At 43.2% G+C, this 22631-nt stretch overlaps 1 protein-coding gene across 1 annotated transcript in view; it reads right to left on the reverse strand.

Annotated features, from left to right (window-relative positions):
* The window catches only part of LOC144680423 (uncharacterized), a 132015-nt gene that overhangs the window by 44362 nt on the left and 65022 nt on the right, over positions 1 to 22631 (reverse strand). The window contains exon 6 of the mRNA XM_078541390.1: positions 16672 to 17359. Within this exon, the coding sequence (XP_078397516.1) occupies positions 16672 to 17359 (688 nt within the window). The remainder of the gene's footprint in view (positions 1 to 16671; positions 17360 to 22631) is intronic.

Below are 22631 nucleotides of genomic sequence, written 5' to 3' on the forward strand. Positions count from 1 at the left end.
TACGTGAACTTAGATACAGAGCCTTAAATTCTGTCCTTTTACTATTTTCGCTATCGCTAGCCTTATCGGCTGGCTCACTCTTAAGTTTGTACGCTCTGTCCCTTGCTGCAATGCTTTGATTGTCATTTCCCTTATTACTGCCTTGCTCTCTTGCCTTGACTTTTCTCTTTAATTTATCACATCTTCCCACTTAAGAACATAAGAACAGAGAGTTCCAAAGTTGCACGAGAGAAAAAATTTCTCCTCATCTCTGTCCTAAAAGGGCGACCCCTAATTTTAAAACAGTGCCCCCTAGTTCTGGACTCACTCACAAGAGGTAACATCCTTTTGACGTCCACCTTGTCAAGGCCGTTCAGGATCTTGTACGTTTCAATCAAATCACCCCTCACTCTTGTAAACTCCAGTGGAAACAAGCCCAGTCTGTCCAACCTTTCCTCATAAGACAACCCACTCACTCATTCCAGGTATCAATCTAGTAAACCTCCTTTGAACCACCTTCAATGCATTTACATCCTTCCTTAAATAAGGAGACCAAAGCTGCACACACAGTATTCGAGGTGCGGTCTCACCAATACCCTATATAGTCAAAGCATAACATCTTTACTTTTATGTTAAAAGGATAGCATTCCATTAGCCTTCTTAATTACTTGCTGTACATGCATACTAACTTTTTGTGACTCATGTACTAGAACACCTAGATCCCTCTGCACCTCAGAATTATGTAGCCATTCTACATTTAAGTAATATTCTGCTTTTTTATTCTTCCGGCCAAAGTGAACAACTTCACATTTTCCCACATTAAACTCCATTTGCCACATCTTTGCCCCTTCACTCAACCTATCTATATCCATGTCCCCTTCACAACATAATTTCCTACTTATCTTTGTGTCATCTGCAAATTTAGCTACCATGTATTCACTCCCCTCATCGAAGTCATTGATGTAAATCTAAAAAGTTGAGCCCCAGTACAGACCCCTGTGGGACTCCACACGTCACATCCCGCCAATCAAAAAAAGACCCATTTATGCATACTCCCTGTTTTCTGCCAGCCAGCCAACATTCTACTCATGCTAATATGTTACCCGATACACCATGCGCTTTTATTTTCCGTAATAATCTTTGATGTGGCACCTTATCAAATGTCTTCTGGAAATCCAAGTATAGTACGTCTACAGACTCCCTTTTATCCAATGCGCATATTACTCCTTCAAAAAACTCCAATAAATTGGTTAACATGATTTTCATTTCACAAAACGATGCTGACTCTTCCCTATTGTCTTGAGCTCTTCTAAGTGCCCAGCTATAACCTCTTTAATGATCAATTCTAATAACTTCCCCACGACAGACGTCAAGCTAACTGGCCTATAGTTTCCTGTTTTCTGCCTCCCTCCCTTCTTGAATATTTGCTACTTTTCAGTCTGATGGAACCTTTCCAGAATCGAGCGAATTTTGGAAAATTAACACCAGCACATCAACTACCTCATTAGCCACCTTTTTTAAGACTCTAGGATGTAGTCCATCAGGACCCGGAGACTTTCCAGCCTGCAGTTATACCAATTTTCTCAGTACCGTTTTCCTAGTGATTTCAATTGCACCAAGTTCCTTTCTCCCGTTCACCTACTGATTTGCAGCTATTACTGGAATGTTTTTTGTATCCTCTATAGTGAACACAGAAGCAAAATATTTGTTCATTTCTTCCTCCATTTCCTTATTATCTATTATTAATCCCCACTGTCACTCTCTAGAGGACCAACACTCACTTTACTTACTCTTTTCCTTTGTAAATACCCGTAGAAACTCTTGCTATCCGTTTTTACATGTCTAGCTAGCTTCCTCTCATATTCCAAATTCTTTCTCCTGATTAGCCATTTAGTCATTTTCTGCTGTTCTTTATATTCTGCCTAATCAGCTGTCCTGCCACTCATCTTTGCGGAGTTGTATTCTTTTTCCTTAAGTTTGACGCTTTCCTTAATGCCTTTAGTTAACCAGGGATGGTGGGTCCTCCCCTTAGAATTTTTCTTTATAGTAGGAATGTACTTATTCTGAACACTCTGAAATATCTCCTTAAATGTCTGCCACTGCTTCTCTATTAATCTATTCTCTAGCTTAGTTTCCTAGTTCACTTCAGCTAGCTCAGCTTTCATCCCCGCATAGTTGTCCTTATTTAAGTTTAAGATACTAGTCTTAGACCTGCTCTTCTCCCTTTCAAATTGGATGTAAAATTCAATCATATTGTGGACGCTGCTGTCTTTACTCTGGGGTCATTAATTAATCCTGACACATTACACAATACCAAGTCTAATATAATCTGCTCTCTGGTTGGTTCCAGAACATGCTGCTCTAAGAAATTAACTCCTCATCCAGGCTACTACTGCCAATCTGATTTTTCTAGTTTATGTGTAGATTAAAGTCACCCATGATGATTGCTGTTCATTTATCACAAGCACACAATATTTTCTCTTAAATACTTTGTCCTACACTGTTACTACTGTTAGGGGACCTGTAGACCACTCCCACTAATGACTTTTTCCCCCTACTATTCCTCATCTCCACCCAAAATGATTCTACATCCTGATCTCCTGAACCAAGGTATCTCTAGCCATTGCACCAATGCCCTCTTTGATTAACAGTGCTAGCCGTCCACTTTTACCTAGCTTCTTATTCTTCTTGAATGTCATGTACCCTTCAACATTAAGGACCCAATCTTTGTCGTACTGCAGCCATGTCTCCATAATTGTGATCAGATCATATTTATTTACTTCAATGCGGGCCATCAATTAATTTGCTATGTGCATTCAGATAGAGAGCCTTCAGTTTTGTATTTTTGTTACCTTTGTAACATCTAGTCTTGGCTGTTAATGTATTCATAGGTTTTTTTCTCTCTGTCTCTTCCTGCCATTCTCTGACCCTCATTTCTCATATTACTATTTTTCTTTCCTGTCTTGACTCCACACCTTGAATTGCTACCTCTACCCAAACTTGATCCCTCAACCCTCTTGTTTAGTTTAAAGCCCTCTCTACTTCCCACGTTATGTGATTTGCGAGGACACTCGTCCCAGCATGGTTCAGGTGTAAACCGTCCCAATGGTACAGCCCACACTTACCCTCGCCCTCACTATTTAGTTTAAAGATCGGATGGTCAGCAGGTCTTGGTTCCCAGCAGCGCCATCAGGGCCAGTGCCACTGCTGGGACTGCATCCAATCCCCAACAATGACTAATGCTGGAGCGGGCTGCAACCTCAGTGGAGGGTGGGGGTCAGTGGGGTGGGGGGGTGTTGCTCGGCTGCCAGGCTTGGGCAAGTGGGTGAGGGGAAATGCAGGGGTGCCTAGAGTTTGGGTGAGGCTACCAATCGAAACAAGGGGCCCATGGAGGAGTCCCCCCACCAACCTCGCCTTAAGGCCTAGCAGTATTACCTGTTGCCTGCCTCAGACCACAATATATGAAATAGTGGCAGAGGTGGGAAGTGGCCATTAATTGCCTACTTAAGGGCCTCAATTGGCATAAAGGGCTCTATCGGCTGTTCGTAAAATTGCAGTGGGGCAGAGGCAGGCAGGTAGGCACCCAAGGCATTTTACCCAGGCCCTCCGCCTGCAAACCTGCCCACAGAGGAGCATACAATTCTGCTCATATGGCACAGAAGGCCCACTGAGTCCATGCCAACTCTCTGTAATGAAATCCAGTCAGTCTCATTCCTCCATTCCAAAGCCACAGTCCTGCAAGTTTATTTTCCTCAAGTGCCTATCCAATTCCCTTTTGAGATATTTAGTCATCTCCACTTCCACCACGCTCATAGGCAACAAGTTCCAGGTGATTACCACTTGCTGTGTAAAAAAAAATTCCTCTTATTACATCCTCGCCATGCCCCACATCTCTTGCACAAAAGCACAAAATCTCAAATATGTGTCACCCAGACCTTATACCATCAGCTAATGGGAAAAACTTTTCTTTTTCTACCTTGTATATCACAGAAACCCAGAATTGTTACAGAAAAGAGGCAATTATGTCTGCATTGGAGCAATTTACCTCATATCATTCCCCACCTTCTCCCTATAACCATGTATTCTTCCTTTTCAAAGGACAATGCAGTTCCCTCTTGAATGTTTCAATTGAACCTGCCTCCACCACACTCTCATGCAGTGCATGCCAGATCCTGACGACTTGCTGCTTGAAAAAGTTTTTCCTCATGTCACCATTGCTTTTTTTGCCAATTAACTTAAATTTGTGCCCTCTCGTTCTTGATCCTTCCACCAATGGGAACATTTTTCCCTTATCTACTCTGTCTAGACCCCTCATGATTTTGAATACCTCTCAGATCTCCTCTCAACCTTCTACACCACAACATGCTACATGAACAGCCAATTTGAGATAATCAGTCAAGCACGTAATGTGGCTCATTTAGGCTTGCTAGAAGTGACATACATTCATATGCTGGGACCCATTCTCTGCAAGCAAAAAGAATATGTTTAAGCTTTGTGCATTTTTTTAAATTACCTGGGGAGGAACTTGGGGAGCATATGGTTCCCCATTGCTTTCTCTATGGCAATGCCTCATCCAATCAGTCAACTTGCCAACAATTGGCACCCTTTTCTCCTGTAGTATAAATTGTTGTGATTGTTCAAAATTTGGCATTCTTTCATTTGTACTGATGACTGCAAGACGAAAAGCTTTGGCAACATGTCTCTCTTTTCAACAATATTCAGGTTTTATAATTGCTCCAGCATTATGTAGCTAAATGAGCTGTTGCCTCTGTCCTACCTGTCTTCTGATCCTTTACCTGGGGAATGACACCCTAGGTGTCAAGAAGCATTTACTTTCTGGCAGGAAGATATCAATGAACAGGTTAGGTGGGCAGAGAACTGACAAATGGAATCCAATCCAGAGAAGTGTGGAGTAATGCATTTGTGGAGGATAAACAAATGAAGGGAATACAATATAAAAAGTTGTAGGATTCTGTAAAGTGTAGAGGAGCACAGGGACCTTGGAGTGCCAGTCCACAGGTTCCTGAAGGTAACAGAACATGCAGATAAAGTGGTCAAAGAGGCATATGGCACTCTTTACTGGCTGATGCCTAGAGTATAAGAGCAATGAGTTTATGTCAGAACTGTTTTGAACACTAGTTAGACCACAGCTAGAGTACTGTGTATAGTTCTGGTCACCTGGTCTTAGAGGAAGGATGTGATTGCATTAGAGGGTACAGAGGAGGTTTACAAGGATGTTGCCAGGAATGGAAAATATTAACTGTGAAGAAAGATTGGACAGGCTGGGTGTGTTTTCTTTGGCATAGAGGGGACTGAGGGGAGATTTTAATTGAGATGTATAAGGGGCCTAGATAGAGTGGATATTTCCATTAGCAGAGGGGTTAATAACTAAGGTGCATTGGTTTAAAAGAATCGGCAGTAGAATTAAAGGGAGTTGAGTAATTTTTTCACCCACAGGGTGGTGGAAGTCACTTAAGGTGACAAAATTTACAAGGTGATGGACCAAGAGCTGGAAGTTGGGATTAGGCTGGATAGCTCTTTATTCAACCTGCATGGACAAGATGGGCTGAATGGCCTCATTCTCTGCTGTAAATCTACGTTCCTATGTAATCTCTGCCATAAATTGCTGCTATCAATGTTGTCATGAATCTATTAATGTATATATTATTGGAAAATATTTTTCTTTTAAAATAGAGGTTTAGTCTGTGGGTGTGGCTTAATTGGATTAAAGCCAGCTAGTCTGGGTGCTTTGATATGTATTAGTTTTGATATGTAAGACAAATAGAGTGTATTTGCATTTTTTGAATAGAGCATTCAAGCAGTGAGGTGAAAACTACCAGCTACCTAGCAGATACCAAGCAATATGTTTATATTTCTAATAAAATCGGTACTATGAAAGGAATTTTATTGTTAAAAGGTGGAGTTCAAAGAGGCTGGTGATACAATGAGAATTTACACTTAATGAGCGGTGCTGGGTATAACTTCAGCAGTTTTCGTGTGTACAGTGAGAGACAATGTAAGATCAAAGCCTGTAAGCCTACCACTGTGTTAGCAAGGAACCAAAGTGGGAGGAACCTCATTTTGAAGTTGTAAGGTGAAAATGCTTTGCCTGCTGTCTAGTTAAGTCTATGGGTTGCTGTCGTCTTATTGCAGATTAGTTTGGGAATTTGTTAAAAGTTATGGTAGTAGTAATTTGTAGCCATGTGTATATATTTAACTTGTGTAAATTAATAAAATGTTGCATTTAGCTTAATTTAATACCGCTCGAGAACTAGCGGTCTGATTCCTGAATTTAGAGTTGCAACTCAAACATAACACTTAAAATTATAGGTTATGACTGTTGTTTAAAGTTTCCCTCTGGGATCTTTTTAAATAGGTCAGCTTTACCAACTGCTCGGTCATAACAATGTTCAAATGTGGCGACAACTTGTGCTCTCTCAGTCCACCTTCTTACTGACCACTTGGCCCTGTGGACATTTTAGCCTTTGAACAACCGCAGTTAGCCCTGATTTCCCTCAACCGTGGCAGACAGATTTCTTGCTGGATTGCTCGGTGAGCCTGGCTGGAAGAGACGACTAACTGCAGGTGAATTGTATGGGTGGGCATGAGCCCCACACTGAGACACAAGCCCACAGTTATCATCTGAGTTGACATTTTTTACTGATAAAAGATCCATCCATGATAATGTACCAACAGACCCAGCTCCTCCAGCAAACATCAAAAGCTACTTAAGTTCCCAACATCTAGCTAACTTTTTTTGCTGGCCCTTGCCTAGGGAAGCCAACTGACCTAGCTCCCTAAATATTCAACCAGTGCTGCAAACTACATCAAACTGCTCCAAGGCAACAGACTGACTGAAGCTGATCTCACGTTCTAAGAAGACAAAGCACTGCAGGCTGACGGAGCACTTCAAAATGACATTCACTACATTCCAAAGAATTAGAACTTTCTCTTCAGTACCACTCTCAACTAACTGGTCCCACAAAACTGAGAGCCAATTCCAAAGCAACAAGACTGATAACAGTCACAGAGTTCAGGGGGAGGCGATGGTGTAGTGGTATTGTCGCTGGACTAGTAATCCAGAGACCCAGGGTAATGCTCTGGGAGACCTGCGTTCAAATCCCACCACGAGTTTGGAATTTGAATCCAATAAAAATCTGGAATTAAAAGTCTAATGATGACCATGAATCAATTGTTGCAAAAACCTATCTGGTTCACTAATGCCCTTCAGGAAATTTGTTGACCTTACTTGGTCCGGCCTACATGTGACTCAATTAATGTGGTCTGAAATGGCCTAGCAAGCCATTCAGTTGTAACAAACTGCTACAAAGTCACAAAAAAGAATGAAACCGGATGGACCACCTGGCATTGACCTAGGCACTGAAAATGACAATGGTGGACCTTGCAAAGTCCTCCTTACCAACATCTGGGAGCTAGTACTGAAATTGGGAGAGCTGTCTCAGACTAGTCAAGCAACAACATGACATAGTCATCCTCACAGAATCATATCTTACAGATAATGTTCCAGGCACCACCATCACCATCCCTGGGTATGTCCTGTCCCACTGGCAACACAGACCCAACAGAAGTGGTGGCACAGTGGTATACAGTCAGGAGAGAGTTGCCCCGGGAGTCCTCAACATTGACTCTGGACCCCATGAAGTCTCATGGGGATTACTACGTATCACCCTCCCTCAGCTGATGAATCAGTACTCCTCCAGTTGAATACCACTTGGAGGAAGCACTGAGGGTGGCAAGGGTGCAGAATGTACTCTAGGTGGGGACTTTAAAGTCCATGAGCGAGGTGGCCGAGTCCTAAACGACATAGCTGCTAGACTGGGTCTGTGGCAGACGGTGAGGGAGCCAACAAGAAGGAAAAACAAAACAAAAATACCTGGAAAAACTCAGCAGGTCTGGCAGCATCTGTGGAGAGGAACACAGTTAACGTTTCGAGTCCATATGACTCTTCAACAGATCTAAGTGAAAAGAGGTGAAATATAAGCTTTGGGGGGGGGGGGGGGGGGGGAAACAGGTAGAGCTGGATAGAGGGCCAGTGATAGGTGGAGATGCCATAAACAAGATTTTTTGGCTATCTCCACCTATCACTGGCCCTCTATCCAACTCTACCTGTCCCACTCCACCCCTTAAACCAGCTTATATTTCACCTCTTTTCTATTTTTACTTAGTTCTGTTGAAGAGTCATACGGACTCGAAACGTTAACTGTGTTCCTCTCCGCAGATGCTGCCAGACCTGCTGAGTTTTTCCAGGTATTTTTGTTTTTGTTTTGGATTTCCAGCATCTGTAGTTTTTTGCTTTTATCTAAGAAGGAAAAACATACTTGATCTTATCCTCACCAACCTGCCTGCCGCAGATGCATCTGTCCACGGCAGGAGTGACCACTGCATAGTCATTGTGGAGACGAAGTCCTGCCTTCACATTGAGGATACCCTCCATCATGTTGTGTGGCACTACCACCATGCTAAATGGGATAGATTTCGAACAGATCTAGCAACTCAAGACTGGGCATCCATGAGACTCTGTGGGTCACAGCAGCAGAATTGTACTCGAACACAATCTGTAACCTCATGGCTCGGCATATCCGCCACTCTACCATTACCATCAAGCCAGGGGATCAACCTTGGTTCAACGAAAAGTGCAGGAAGACATGCCAGGAGCAACACCCGGCATACCTAAAAATGAGGTGTCAACCTGGTGAAGCTATAACACAGGACTACTTGTGTGCCAAACAGCATAAGCAGCAAGTGACAGACAGAGCTAACCAACGGATCAGATCTAAGCTCTGCTGTCCTGCCACATCCAGTCGTGAATGGTAGTGGACAATTAAACAACTCACTGGAGGAGGAGGCTCCACAAATATCCCCATCCTCAATGATGGAGGAGCCCAGCACATCAGTGCAAAAGATAAGGCATTTGCCATCTCAGCCTCCTCCGGAGGTCCAGGTCACAGATGCCAGTCTTCAGCCAATTCGATTCACTCCACGTGATATCAAGAAATGGCTGAAGGCGCTAGATACTGCAAAGGCCCTGACAACATCCCGGCAACAGTATTGAAGACTTGTGCTCTAGAACTTGCTGCGCCCCTAGCCAAGCTGTTCCAGTACAGTTACAACACTGGCATATATCCGGCTATGTGGAAAATTGCCCAGGTATGTCCTGTGCACAATAATCAGTGCAAGTCCAACCCGGCCAATTACTAACCCATCAGTCTACTCTCGATCATCAGTAAAGTAATGGAAGGGGTCGTCAACAGCACTATCAAGTGGCACATGCTTAGCAATAACCTTTCTCGCTGACGCCCAATTTGGGTTCCGCGAGGGCCACTCAGTTCCTGACCTCCTTACAGCCTTGATTCAAACATGAACAAAAGAACTGAACTCCCAAGGTGAGGTGAGTGACTACCCTTGACATCAAGGCAGCATTTGACCGAGTGTGGCATCAAGGAGCCCTAGCAAAACTGGAGTCAATGGGAATCAATCGAAAAAGACTACGTTAGTTGGAGCCATACCTAGCACAAAGGAAGATGGTTGTGGTTGTTGGAAGTCAGTCATCTCAGCTCCAGGACATCACCGCAGCAGTCCCTCAGGTTGTGTCCTCGGCCCAACTATCTTCAGCTGCTTCATCAATGATCTTCCTTCCATCATAAGGTCAGAAGTGAGGGTGTTCGCTGATGATTGCACAATGTTCAGCACCATTCACAACTCCTCAGATATTGATGCAGTCCATGTCCAAATGCAGCAAGACATGGACAATATCCAGGCTTGGGCTGGCAAGTGGCAAGTAACATTCGTGCCAGACAAAGATCATCTCCAACAAGAAAGAATCTAACCATCGCCACTTGATGTTCAATGGCATTAACATCACTGAATCCCCCACTATCAACATCCTGGGGGTTACCATTGACTAGAAACTGAACTGGACTAGCTATATAAATACTGTGGCTACAAGGGCAGGTCAGAGGCTAGGAATCATGCTACAAGTAACTCATCTCCTGACTCCCCAAAGCCTGTCCATCATCTATAAGGCACAAGTCAGGAGTGTGATGAAATACTCCCCACTTGCCTGGATGAGTGCAACTCCAACAACACTCAAGAAGCTTGACATCGTCCAGGACAAAGCAGCCCGCTTGATTGGCAGCACATCCACAAACATTCACTCCCTCCACCACCAACATACAGTAGCAGCAGTGTGTACCATCTACAAGATGCACAGCAGGAATTCATCTAGGCACCTTCAACAGCACCTTCCAAACCCATAACCACTACCATCTTGAAGGACAAGGGCAGCAGATAGATGGGAACACCACTGCCTCGAAGTCACTCACCACCTTGACTTGGAAATATATCAACATTCCTTCACTGTCGCTGGGTCAAAATCCCTTCCTAACAGCACTGTTGGTGGACTGTAGCGATTCAAGAAGTCACTGCCACCTTCTCAAGGGCAACTAGGGATGGGCAATGAATGCCGGCCCGGCCAGCGAAGCCCACATCTCGTGAATGAATAAAAAAGTGGCCCATCAGGAAAGGTGACATGAGTACATCAAACCTCTAAGGTCAGACAGAGTGCTCTATGACAAAACACAATATGCTTCATCAGAGGGCTGATATCATGGCTTTAATGATGCCGGCTTCAATAGCAGCAATCAAGGCGGTTCACAACAACCTCCTCAAGCACATTTAGGATGAGGCAGCAATGCCCACTTCCCATGCATGAATTAAAAGAAAATTGAACAACTTCTTCTTCAACTCCACTCACTTCTTTCAAAGAAATGATATTGCTGCAGCTACCCAGGTTGTTGTACCTGCCTTTATGTGGAATGCGTGGAATATACTTGAGCATCTTCCCGTCTTTCCTCATCTAACTCTATCGGTATAACTCTTTATCCCCTTCTCCCTCATATGTTTATCTAACCACCCCTTAAATGTATCTAGACTATTTACCTCAGTCTCTCTCTATGGTATCAAATTTCACATTCTTATACTCGCTGGGTATTTTCTTGGTGATTACCTTATGATGGCCTCTAGTTTTGCTCTTCCCGAAGTGGAAACACCCTTTCTGATGAAAGGTCAGAGATCTGAAATGTTAACACTATTTCTCTCTCCACAGATGTTTCTAGACATGCTGAGTATTTCCGGGATTTTCTTTTATTTCAGATTTCCAGCATCTGCAGTACTTTGGATTTTTACCATTCTTAACTAATGCAATCAAAGTTTTTCATAATTTTGAAGACCTCTATTAGGTCATCCCTCCACCTTCTCTTTTCAGGACACAGCCTGTTCACCCTCTCTTGATAGGTATACCACGCATTTCTGCTATCATCCTTGTAAATCTTTTCTCACCTTTTTCAATGCCTCCATATCTTTTTTTTATAACATGGCAACCAGAACTGTTCATAGTACTCCAGGTGTGGTTTAACCAAGATTCTATACAAGTTTAGCATAACTTCATTAGTTTCAATACACCACAGGGCTTGGTTTGCTTCTTTATGGCCTTATTAGCCTGTCTTTACTTTTAGTGACTTCTGTATTTGTACTCCCAGTTCATCCTTGCTCTTAGACCATAAGACATAGGAGCAGAAATTAGGCCATTCGGCCCATCGAGTCTGCTCCGCCATTCAATCATGGCTAATAAGTTTCTCAATCCCATTCTCCCGCCTTCTACTCCATTTAGATTCTTATTTTTGAAACAATATTTTATGTCCTTATTTTTCTTGCCAAAATGTAATATCTCAAATTTATCTAGATGGAAAATAATTTTCCAATTATACACACTTTCTGCAAATTTGTTAATATCCACTTGTAATTTGTTGCAGTCCTCCTCAGTTTGACTTTATATGTCTGAAATTGTCTTTTTGAATCCAAAGTCTGAATCGTTAATATAAATTGTGAACATTGGTCCAAGCACTGATCCTTGTGGAGCACTTTTCACTTTGTGCCACACTCTAAATACCTAATCTTTACCCATACTCTTTGCTTTGTCTTGCATCCAGCAGCTACCCATTTATCTACTTGTCCCGACCCTACATTCTGCTGTTATTCATTAACTTATTATATCAATCGCTTTTTTGAAGATCTAGACAAGTTACATCTACTACTACTACTATCTGTTACCTCTTCAAAAAATTCAATAAGGTTGGCCAAGCAAGATTTTCCCTTTAGAAATCCAAGCTGGTCATTATATTTTTGCTTTCTAAAGCTTCTATGTCTCCTGTAGTAGGGATCCCATTATTTTTCCTACCACTACAGTTCCTTGGACATGTTCTATCTTTTTAAAAACTCATTCCTGGGATGTGTGTGTCACTAACAAAGCCAGCATCTGTGGCCCATCTTTAATTTATATAATCATAGAATGGTTACAGCATAGAAGGCCATTTGGCCTGTCATGTCTGTGCTGGCTCTCTGAAGGAGCAATTCACCCAGAGCCACTCCTTTGCCTTCTTCCCATGGCTCTGAACATTCTCCCTTTTCACAAAATAATCCAATTCCCTTTCGAATGCCTCGATTGAACCTGCCTCCAGCACACTCAGGTTGGACACTCCAGATCCTAACCACTTGCGTTGTGAGTTTTTCATGTCACCATTGTTTCTTTTGCCAATCACCTTAAATTGATGTCCACTAGTTCTCGATCCTTCCACCAATGGAAAGTTTTTCCCTATCTGATCTGTCTGGACACCTCATGATTTTGAATACCCCCATCAAGTCTCCTCTTACCCTTTTCTCCAAGGATAACAGTCCAAACTTCTCCAATCTTTCTACATAACTGAAGTTTGTCAACCCTGGCAACATTCTAGTTAATCTTCTTTGGACTCTCTCTAATGCCTTCATGTCCTTCCTAACTTGTGGTGCCCAGAACTGGATGCAGTACACCAGTTGAGGCCGATCCAGTGTTTTATACAGGTTTATCATAACTTCCTTGCTTTCGTACCCTATGCCCTTTTTGATAAGCCCAGGATGCGGTTTGCTTTGAGGTGGTGGAGGTAAACGAGTTTATCTGATGTAGGTACACCCACAGCAAGTTCCAGGATTTTGACCCAGCAACAGTGAAGGAATGGCAATACAATTCTAAGTCAGGAACTCAGAGTGGAAATTGCATATGGTGGTGTTTCCATGTATCTGCTGCCCTTGTCCTTCTAGGTAGTAAAGGTGGTGGTTTTGGAAAGTGCTGTTGAAGGAGCTTTAGTGATTACTGTGGTGCATCTTGTACAGGGCACACACTATTGTGTGGTGGATGGAGTACTGATCAAACAGGCTGCTTTGAGCGTCGTTGGAGATGCACTCATCCAAGCAAACGGAGAGTAATCTATCACACTCCTGACTTGTGCCTTCTTAACTATAGCTATAATATCTACCACGATTGTCGTGGCACACCTTTCTCCAACAAATTATTAAAAATGTTTTCTTTCATTTATTCTTTTCATGAGATCTGGACATCGCTGGCAAAGCCAGCATATGTTGCCCATCCCTAACTTCCCTTCTAAGGGGCTTGCTAGGCCATTTCAGAGGGCTGTTAAGTCGACCACATTGCTGCAGATCTGGAGTCACATGTAGGCCAGACAATGTAAGGAAGGAAATCTGCCTTCCTTAAAAGGACATTAATGAATCAGATTGCTGTAAAAGCCTATCAATAATAGTTTCATAGTCACCATTAGAGGCTAGCTTTCAATTCCAGATTTTAAATTAACTGAATTCAAATTCCACAAGTTGCCATGGTAGGATTTGAACCCATGTTCCCAGAAACCGGAGTGTAGCAATGCCTCTGCTAATCACTTCCCTAGATTCTATAAAATGCACAGATATAATCTATCCAGACCAGGGGTTTTGATTGAGTTAATATTTCACTTACTTTAGATGCAGTTATCTCATCATTCTTTTTAAAGATAAAATTATTGATAGATCAAGTGAATGGGCAAAACTGTGGCAAATGGGTATGTAAGCATGCGTGAGATCACAGAAAGTAACCAGTAGGTCCAAATTGTAAGTGGGAAAGACTCAGAGCCTCGGGGGTCCAGGTACATGGATTATTAAGATGTCACAAACAGGCACGCAAAATAACCAAAACGGCTGATTAAATGAATGGTGGTCTTTATATCCAGAGGACTAGAATACAAGGGGTCAGCTGCAAACATAAAAGACCCGGGTTAGGGGTACTGTGAAGGTTTCTGGAGATATATATTCGCCTTGGAGGGGGAAGCAGCATTGATTTACCAGAATGAAACTTGGACTCCAAGAGTTAATTTACAAGGAGTAATTACACAAACTACAATCCTTGGAATTTAGAAAGTTAAGGGGTGATTTGATCGAAGTGTCAGTCATGGCTCAGTTGGTAGCACTCTCACCTGAGTCAGAAGGTTCCTGGTTCAAGACCCACTCCAGAGCCTGAGATTTAGTTGACATTCCAGTGCAGTCCTGAGGGACTGCTATGCCATTGGAGGTTCCGGCTTTCAGATAAGACATTAAACATGCTCCATCTGCTTGCTCGGATGGCTATAAAAGGTGTCATAGCACTATTTCGAAGACCAGCAAGGGAGTTATCCCTGATGTGCTGACTTTAATATTTATTCCTCAATCAACATCATAGAAAAAAAAATTCTGCTTTTCAAAACATTAAAGGGAATTGGTGGGGTAGTGTGGAACTATTTTTGCTGGCTGGCAAAGGAACCAGAGACATGGCCAAGAAAAAAGGCAGAGCCAGGCATTGAGAAGTAAAATTGGTTAACACTTCTACATATAATGGCACTAGGTGTTAGCGACTCTTCTGCAGACAGGTGGGTAAAATGTAAATTTTAATTCTCAGATTGACCAACTTTTGTTAACCAAAGGCATTAAGGGACATGAAGTCAGTCATTTAAAGCACAGGAGACAGACGTTCAGCCCATCAAGTTCATGCTGGATCCCTATAGAGCAACCCAGTCAGTCCTACTCCCCCGCTCGATCCCATAGCCCTGCGAGTTTAATTTCTTTAAGTGTCCATCCAATTCCCTCTTGAAATAATTGTTTCCGCTTCCACCAGTGGGCGCTCAGTTAGGGAAAGGACAGGACTGGAAGTCAAAGATCAGCCGTAATCTCAATGAATGGCAGATCAAGCTTAAAGGGCTAAATGGCCTACTCTTGTTTGTATGTTCCATCCACAAACAAATGAATTAACTATGCCAAGAGCAAAATTGCATTATAAGCAGCAGTCCAGTTTGATTTCTACATAAAAAGGAGACCAACTACTAGAAAGATAGATCTGTTCTTGGGTTAACCATATTTACTTATCTTGTTTCTCACTGGTAGGTGTAGTACAATGAGGTAGGGTTTATTACCAGCTACAACAGCAAAGTTCAGTTCTGGATAACGCCTACAATAATAGATTGCAGACATACCATCTAGGCTCACATAAATCAAAGCCACTTATGGAGGTACTGGGAGACAACCTTAAAACACCCCAACAAGGAGGCAATACATTTGAGCAATCAGGGACAAAAAAAGAGTTTAATTATAGAAAGATTATCTCAAACTAAACATCCAATATTTTACCTGGGCCCTTGCAGTTTCCTTGAGCACTACCATCAAATACAGCATTTACATAATTTAAGAGAAATCAAATAATGATAGGAAGCAAGTTTGGAATAAAAGGGCATCTCCAGATTCATCTCTTTGGAAGGTATTTGAATGATTTATAACAAAGACAAGTCACCAGTGTTCCTGAAGCTGCATTTTATTCAGATTAATCCACTGGCAAAGATTTGTCTCCCAAGTGGTAACATTTGTCCAAAGAGCTGCGCCAGTTGATGGAAGTACAACAAATGACAATTGACTTTTTAATTACAGTTTTCAATAAATCAGTTTTAAAACAAAAGACCACGATCATTTTGCTCCGAGTCTTCTAACAAGCTAGATGAAAAAGTTGTTGTGCAGGTGGATCCCTCATTACTTTTCAGTGGCAAGGAAAATGGTTCACACCACTTGAACACACATTGCTGGCAAGTCAGAAGGTTCCCACCCCCCTCCAAAAAATAACGGTCTCTATAGGTCACTTGTCCAAGTGAAGATGTTTAAATTCATTCAAAGCCACCGAGCATATTTGATTGTTTAAAAAAAGTTCAATCCTCAATGAGTTGATTGAGTCAACAAGTGGATACAACGAAAATCAGTTGATTAAAAGAAAAATAACTCGAGTGATCGTATTCTCGGAGACCAGTCAGTCATCTTAAGAATGGCAGTCCGGGTTCCCAAAGATAAGATGGTGCCGAAGGACGGGCCAGACAGTGGGAGTGAAGTGCTTTTCCGCGCTCTTTCATTCTTTGCACCGCATGGAATTGTGGAAAAATCTCACCAGAAAGCAAAACGATTTTGACAAATTCTAAAAGGAGCTGACGAAAGGAAACTCAGTGGCGATTTAAGTCGCCAATATAAAAGTCCAAATGAACATTGGTCTCATTTTAAAATATAGAAAACGACATGGTATTTGAGGTTCAGAGTCGAAAGCCCCGACAAAAGGCAGTACTCCAGGCTAAACAACAGGTAACAAGATTAAATCATGACAATGGTGAAAATGGGTTTCTAGCATTTTAACATAACAGGTAAATCAAATTCATCAGATACTGCTTTCTGCGGTTCCAAGAGCCATTTAATTAACAAGGTGGGAGGTTGATCCTGAATCTGGCAGAAATGCTTCTCTAGATTTGATCAGTCATAGTCCCTGTATGAGCGGCCTCCATAACCACCACCACCACCACCACCGTAGTAGTATCCACCTTGGCTCTTGTACCCACCCGAATAGTTGTCCCGGTCTCCCGTATCGTACCGGCCTCCGCCGCTATAGCCGCTGCTCCTGTCACTATCCCAGTAGCCGCCGCCTCCTCTCCTGCGGCTACCGTAGCTGCCACCGCCTCGGCTTCCACCATACCCGCGGCCGCCTCCCGACTTTTTCTCGGCGTGACCCACGCGGATCTGCCGCCCGTCGATGGATTTTCCGTTCATCGCCTGCAGCGCGTCCCTGGCGTCCTCCGGGTTCTCGAAAGTGATGAAGCCGAAACCGCGGGACGTCATGGTGTCTCTGTCCTTAATCACTCTCACCTCAGAGATCTGCCCGTACTTGGAGAAAACCTCTTCCAGGGACTGCTCGTCTGTCTCGAAGTTGAGGCCACCGACGAATAACTTTCCTTCTTCAGACATGGTGGCGGTGGCGGGGTTGCTGCGCACTTGAGTGTGTGAAGCTGCAGGAGTTGAAAATGGCGCCGGTCCCTCCACACAAACAGACAAAGAGGAAGCGGAGAGCGGAAATTGCCTCATATGAATGGCTCCTTGGCCGTTTCTCTCTTTTGTCTCTCTCGCCCCCTTTCGTTCTGTGTCGGGACAAGTTTTCCCCTCGGAGCGGCTGCAAAAGAATGAAAGCAGCGGCCAATGCAGGTAAAAGAACAAAAGGCATAAGGAGGAAAATAATTCATTTGTGACCCCAATACAACAAGTTAAGAGCTGGGAAAAGTGAACCCATTTGCAGGTGTTTGATAAGACCCGCAGCATCATATTATAGTGTTTGAATAGAATTACCTCTAATTTAAAACACAAACTGCTTTGTGCTCGTGTGCATGCTGTGCACCAAGTACCCAACCTTCCCAAACTGCTTCAACATCATTATCAACAACAGCAATTTAGGCTTATAACACCGTTAACAGAGTAAAACGTTCCAAGGTATTTAAGATGTTGGAAGAGATAATCAAAGCTTGGTCAAAGAGGAAGATTTTAAGAATCATTTTAGAGGAGAGGAGCAAGGAATTTGGGAGGGAATACAGAGCTTAGGGCATTAGCGGCCAAAGGCATAGCTGACTTCGGTGCAGTGAAGAAAATCGGAGATGGACAGGCCAAAATTGGAGGAGCCCAGAGATTTTAAAGGTTGTACGAGGTTACACATAAGACATAGGAGCAGAAATTAGGCCATTCGGCCCATCGGGTACGCTCTGCCATTCAATCATGGCTGATATGTTTCTCAACCTCATTCTCCCGCCTTCTCCCCGTAACCTTTGATCCCCTTATCAATTAAGAGCCTATCTATCTCCGTCTTAAATACACTCAATGACCTGGCCTCCACAGCCTTCTGTGGCAATGAATTCCATAGATTCACCACTCTCTGGCTAAAGAAGTTTCTCATCTCTGTTCTAAAAGGTCTTCCCTTTACTCTGAGGCTGTGCCCTTGGGTCCTAGTCTCTCCTACTAATGGAAACATCTTCCCCACGTCCACTCTATCCAGGCCTCTCAGTATTCTGTAAGTTTCAATCAGATCCCCCTTCATCCTTCTAAACTCCATCGAGTATAGACCCAGAGTCCTCAAACGTTCCTCATATGTTAAGCCTTTCATTCCTGGGATCGTTCTCGTGAACCTCCTCTGGACCCTCTCCAGGGCCAGCACATCTTTCCTGAGATACGGGGTCCAGAATTGTTCACAATATTCTAAATGTGGTCTGACCAGAGCCTTATAAAGCCTCAGCAGCACATCCCTGCTTTTATATTCTAGTCCTCTCAAAATAAATGCCAACATTGCATTTGCCTTCCTAACTACCGACTCAACCTGCAAGTTAACCTTAAGAGAATCCTGGACTAGGACTCCCAAGTCCCATTGCACTCCAGATTTCTGAATTCTCTCCCCATTTAGAAAATATTCTATGCCTCTATTCTTCCTACCAAAGTACATGACCTCACACTTCCCCACATTGTATTCCATCTGCCACTTCTTTGCCCATTCTCCTAACCTGTCCAAATCCTTCTGCAGCCTCCCTGCCTCCTCAATACCCTCCACCTATCTTTGTATCATCTGCAAACTTCGCCAGAGTGCCCTCAGTTCCTTCATCTAGATCATTAATGTATAAAGTGAAAAGTTGTGGTCCCAACACTGACCCCTGCGGAACTCCACTAGTCACCGGCCGCCATCCTGAGAAGGACCCCCTTATCCCCAGACAGTCAATCTTCTATCCATGCTAGTACCTTGCCTCTAACACCATGGGCTCTTATCCTACTGAGCAGCCTCCTGTGCGGCACCTTGTCAAAGGCCTTCTGGAAGTCCAAGTAGATTGGGAAAGGCAAGGACAAGGAAAGACTTGAGAATGTTTAAATTAAGGTAATCTAGGTCAGCAAGCACAGAGGTGATGTGTGAATGGGATTTGCGTGCAGCAGAATTTTGGATGAGCTCATTTATGGAGTTTGCTGGGAGAGCTGCTCCGTCATATCAAACACCCATAAGAAAAAATGGGTCATTAGACCAGAAGCATAATAAGACTGCGCATACAAAATCAGAAACCTCTAACTAGTGATCATTTCTTGCTTTAGAAGATTTCCTATTGTATAAACATTCTCTGGGGCTGTCAATACCAGAAAAAGGCTAGGTGTGGCATATTACGAGTTGCAAGATTAACACAGATCATAAACTGCTTTAAGTATTTGGAGTTCACATTACAATTAACTTAAGTGTTAAACCATCATGAGTGACATTTTCTTTTAAACTCTGATCAGGTGAAGTGACCAGCACCCTAATGCAGAACCACCACTACAGTTAAACAGAATAAGAGTTTAGGTCTTAAAGGGCTGTAAATTGTAGGGTGGTAAGGAATTGCACAGTATTGAGATTCTGGAAAAGAATGTGGAAACTGAGCAGTGAGGATCGAATATTCTCAACATTGACCTGAGTAGCAGTGAGGTGAGAGCGACTTCCCTTGACATCAAGGCAAAATTTGACCAAGAGTGGCATCAATGGGAATCAGGGGGAAAACTCTTTCCACTGGTTGGAGTCATTCCTAGTATAAAAGAAGATGGTTGTTGGACGTCAATCATCTCTGTTCCAGGACATCACTGCAAGAGTTCCAAGGGTAGTGTCCTGGGCCCAGCCTTCAGCTGCTTCAACAATGACCTTCACTCCATCATACGGTTAAAAGTGGGGAAGTTCGCTGGTGATTACACAATCTTCACCATTCGCAACTCCTCAGAAACTGAAGCAGTCCATGTCCATATTCAGCAAGACCTGGATAACATTCAGATTTGGGCCAATAAGTGGCAAGTAACATTCAAGCTACACAAATGCCAGGAAATGATCATCTCTTGACTAGAGAGAATCTAACCATCTCCCCTTCACATTCAATGGCATTACCATTGCTAAAATTCCCTCTATCAACATCCTGGGGGGGGGTTACCATTGATCAGGAACTGAACTGGACCAGCTATATAAAAACTGTGGCTACAAGAGCAGGTCAGAGGCTGGGAATTCTGTGGAGGGTAACTCACCTGATTCCCCAAAGTCTGTTCACCGGCTACACAGCATAAGTCAGGAGTGTGATGGAACACTCCCCACTTGCCTGGATGAATGCAGCTCCAACAACACTCAAGAAGCTTGACACCAAGACAAAGCAGCCCGCTTGATTGGCATCCCATCTGCCACCTTAAACATCCACTCCTCACCACCGATGCACAGTGGTATCAATGTGTACCATCTACAAGATGCACTGCAGCAACTCACCAAGGCCTCTTCTAAAGTACCTTCCAAACTCACGACCTCTACTACCTAGAAGGACTAGGGAAGACATGGGAACATCACCACTTGCAAGTCCCCCTCCAAGCCACTCACCATCCTGACTTGGAACTATATTTCACCGTCACTGGGTCAAAATCCTGGAACTCCCTCCCTAACAGCACCATGGGTGTACCTACACCACAGGGACTGCAACAGTACAAGAAGGCGGCTCATCACCACCGTCTCAAAGGCAATTAGGGATGTGCAATAAAAATGCTGGCCTAGCCAGTGATGCCCATGTCCCATGAAAAGAATGGCTTAAAAAAAAGAATGTTTTTCTTCCTGGAGGAGATAGAAAGTTTGAAGTGTAGAAGTGAGAAAGGGATTATCTATCTGATGACATTTTTTTTGTATTCTGTTCAGAAGTGAAAGAGAAGCAAGGAAAGTGTCTCACAGGCTAAGTTTCTTGAGTAAACAAAGAACGAGGAATCATTTCTGGGTTGGTCGTTATGATGTATGGTTTATTTATGAAAACCATCACGTGTGGTGCTCAGAATTGTCCACAATACTCTAGCTGAAGCCTAACTAACGATTTCTAAAATTCCATTATAATTGTTAGACATATTACTGTCATTAGCTTTTCAGATTTGTTATTTAAAAAGGTCGAGGACTACCCAACAGGCTAGATTCTACTTCATATAAACAATGATAGTAGCCAGTAGGGTTACCGCTAGATCTGTTCTGTTCTTTGCCTATAGCTTGAAATATCTTTGGCCACCACTCTCCCTGTATAGTAAGTCCTCACTTAAAGCTGTGGTTGCGTTCCTGAAAATCACGGCTTTAAGTTTAACGACTTTAAGTGAATCATCAGTTCCCATAGGAATCAGTTTTAAAACTGTAGTTAGTTTCTGTAGGAACTTCCTTATCCGAAAAATACAAATATTAAAACAATATACCCTCTAAGTTGCAATATTCTACATTGATAAATTAAATAACTTATATATTTTTCAAGTTATTTTAAACGAAAAATGTAACTTTCTACTTACAGCACCTCTTGTCTGCCACCAATCCTGCTCCCTGATCCTCCTGGTTGTTGCAGGTCCTCCTCCTCCCCAACCCTCAGCATTGTGGTCTCTCCCCCTATCTGACCCACCCTCTCGCAGAAGCTCCCACTCCCTGACTCAGCCTCTCGCTGCTTCCCTCTCCTGCACTTGCATTCCAGTTCAAGATCCAGATCCGATCCAAAGCCAGAGCTCCAATGTTGTGGAAATGTGAATGCTGATGGTGCCGAAGTACTGAGCTGGGGCTGCTATAATCCATAAGACCATAAGACATAGGAGCAGAAATTAGGCCATTCGGCCCATCGAGTCTGCTCGGCCATTCAATCATGCCTGATAAGTTTCTCAACCCCATTCTCCCGCCTTCTCCCCGTAACCTTTGATCCCCTTACCAATCAAGAACCTATCTATCTCCGTCTTAAATACACTCAATGACCTGGCCTGCACAGCCTTCTGTGACAAGGAAATCCATAGATTCACCACTCTCTGGCTAAAGAAGTTTCTCCTCATCTCTGTTCTAAAAGGTCTTCCCTTTACTCTGAGGTTGTGCCCTCGGGTCCTAGTCTCTCCTACTAATGGAAACATCTTCCCCACGTCCACTCTATCCAGGCCTCTCAGTATTCTGTAAGTTTCAATCAGATCCCCCCATATCCTTCTAAACTCCATCAAGTATAGACCCAGAGTCCTCAAACGTTCCTCATATGTTAAGCCTTTCATTCCTGGGATCATTCTCATGAACCTCCTCTGGACCCTCTCCAGGGCCAGAACATCCTTCCTGAGATACGGGGCCCAAAATCGCTCACAATATTCTAAATGTGGTCTGACCAGAGCCTTATAAAGCCTCAGCAGCACATCCCTGCTTTTATATTCTAGTCCGCTCAAAATAATGCCAACATTGCATTTGCCTGCCTAACTACCGACTCAACCTGCAAGTTAACCTTAAGAGAATCCTGGACTAGGACTCCCAAGTCCCTTTGCACTCCAGATTTCTGAATTCTCTCCCCATTTAGAAAATATTCTATGCCTCTATTCTTCCTACCAAAGTGCATGACCTCACACTTCCCCACGTTGTATTCCATCTGCCACTTCTTTGCCCA

Source organism: Cetorhinus maximus, chromosome 5 (genome assembly GCF_964194155.1).
Source record: "Cetorhinus maximus chromosome 5, sCetMax3.hap1.1, whole genome shotgun sequence".
Classification (NCBI taxonomy): Eukaryota; Metazoa; Chordata; class Chondrichthyes; order Lamniformes; family Cetorhinidae; genus Cetorhinus; species Cetorhinus maximus.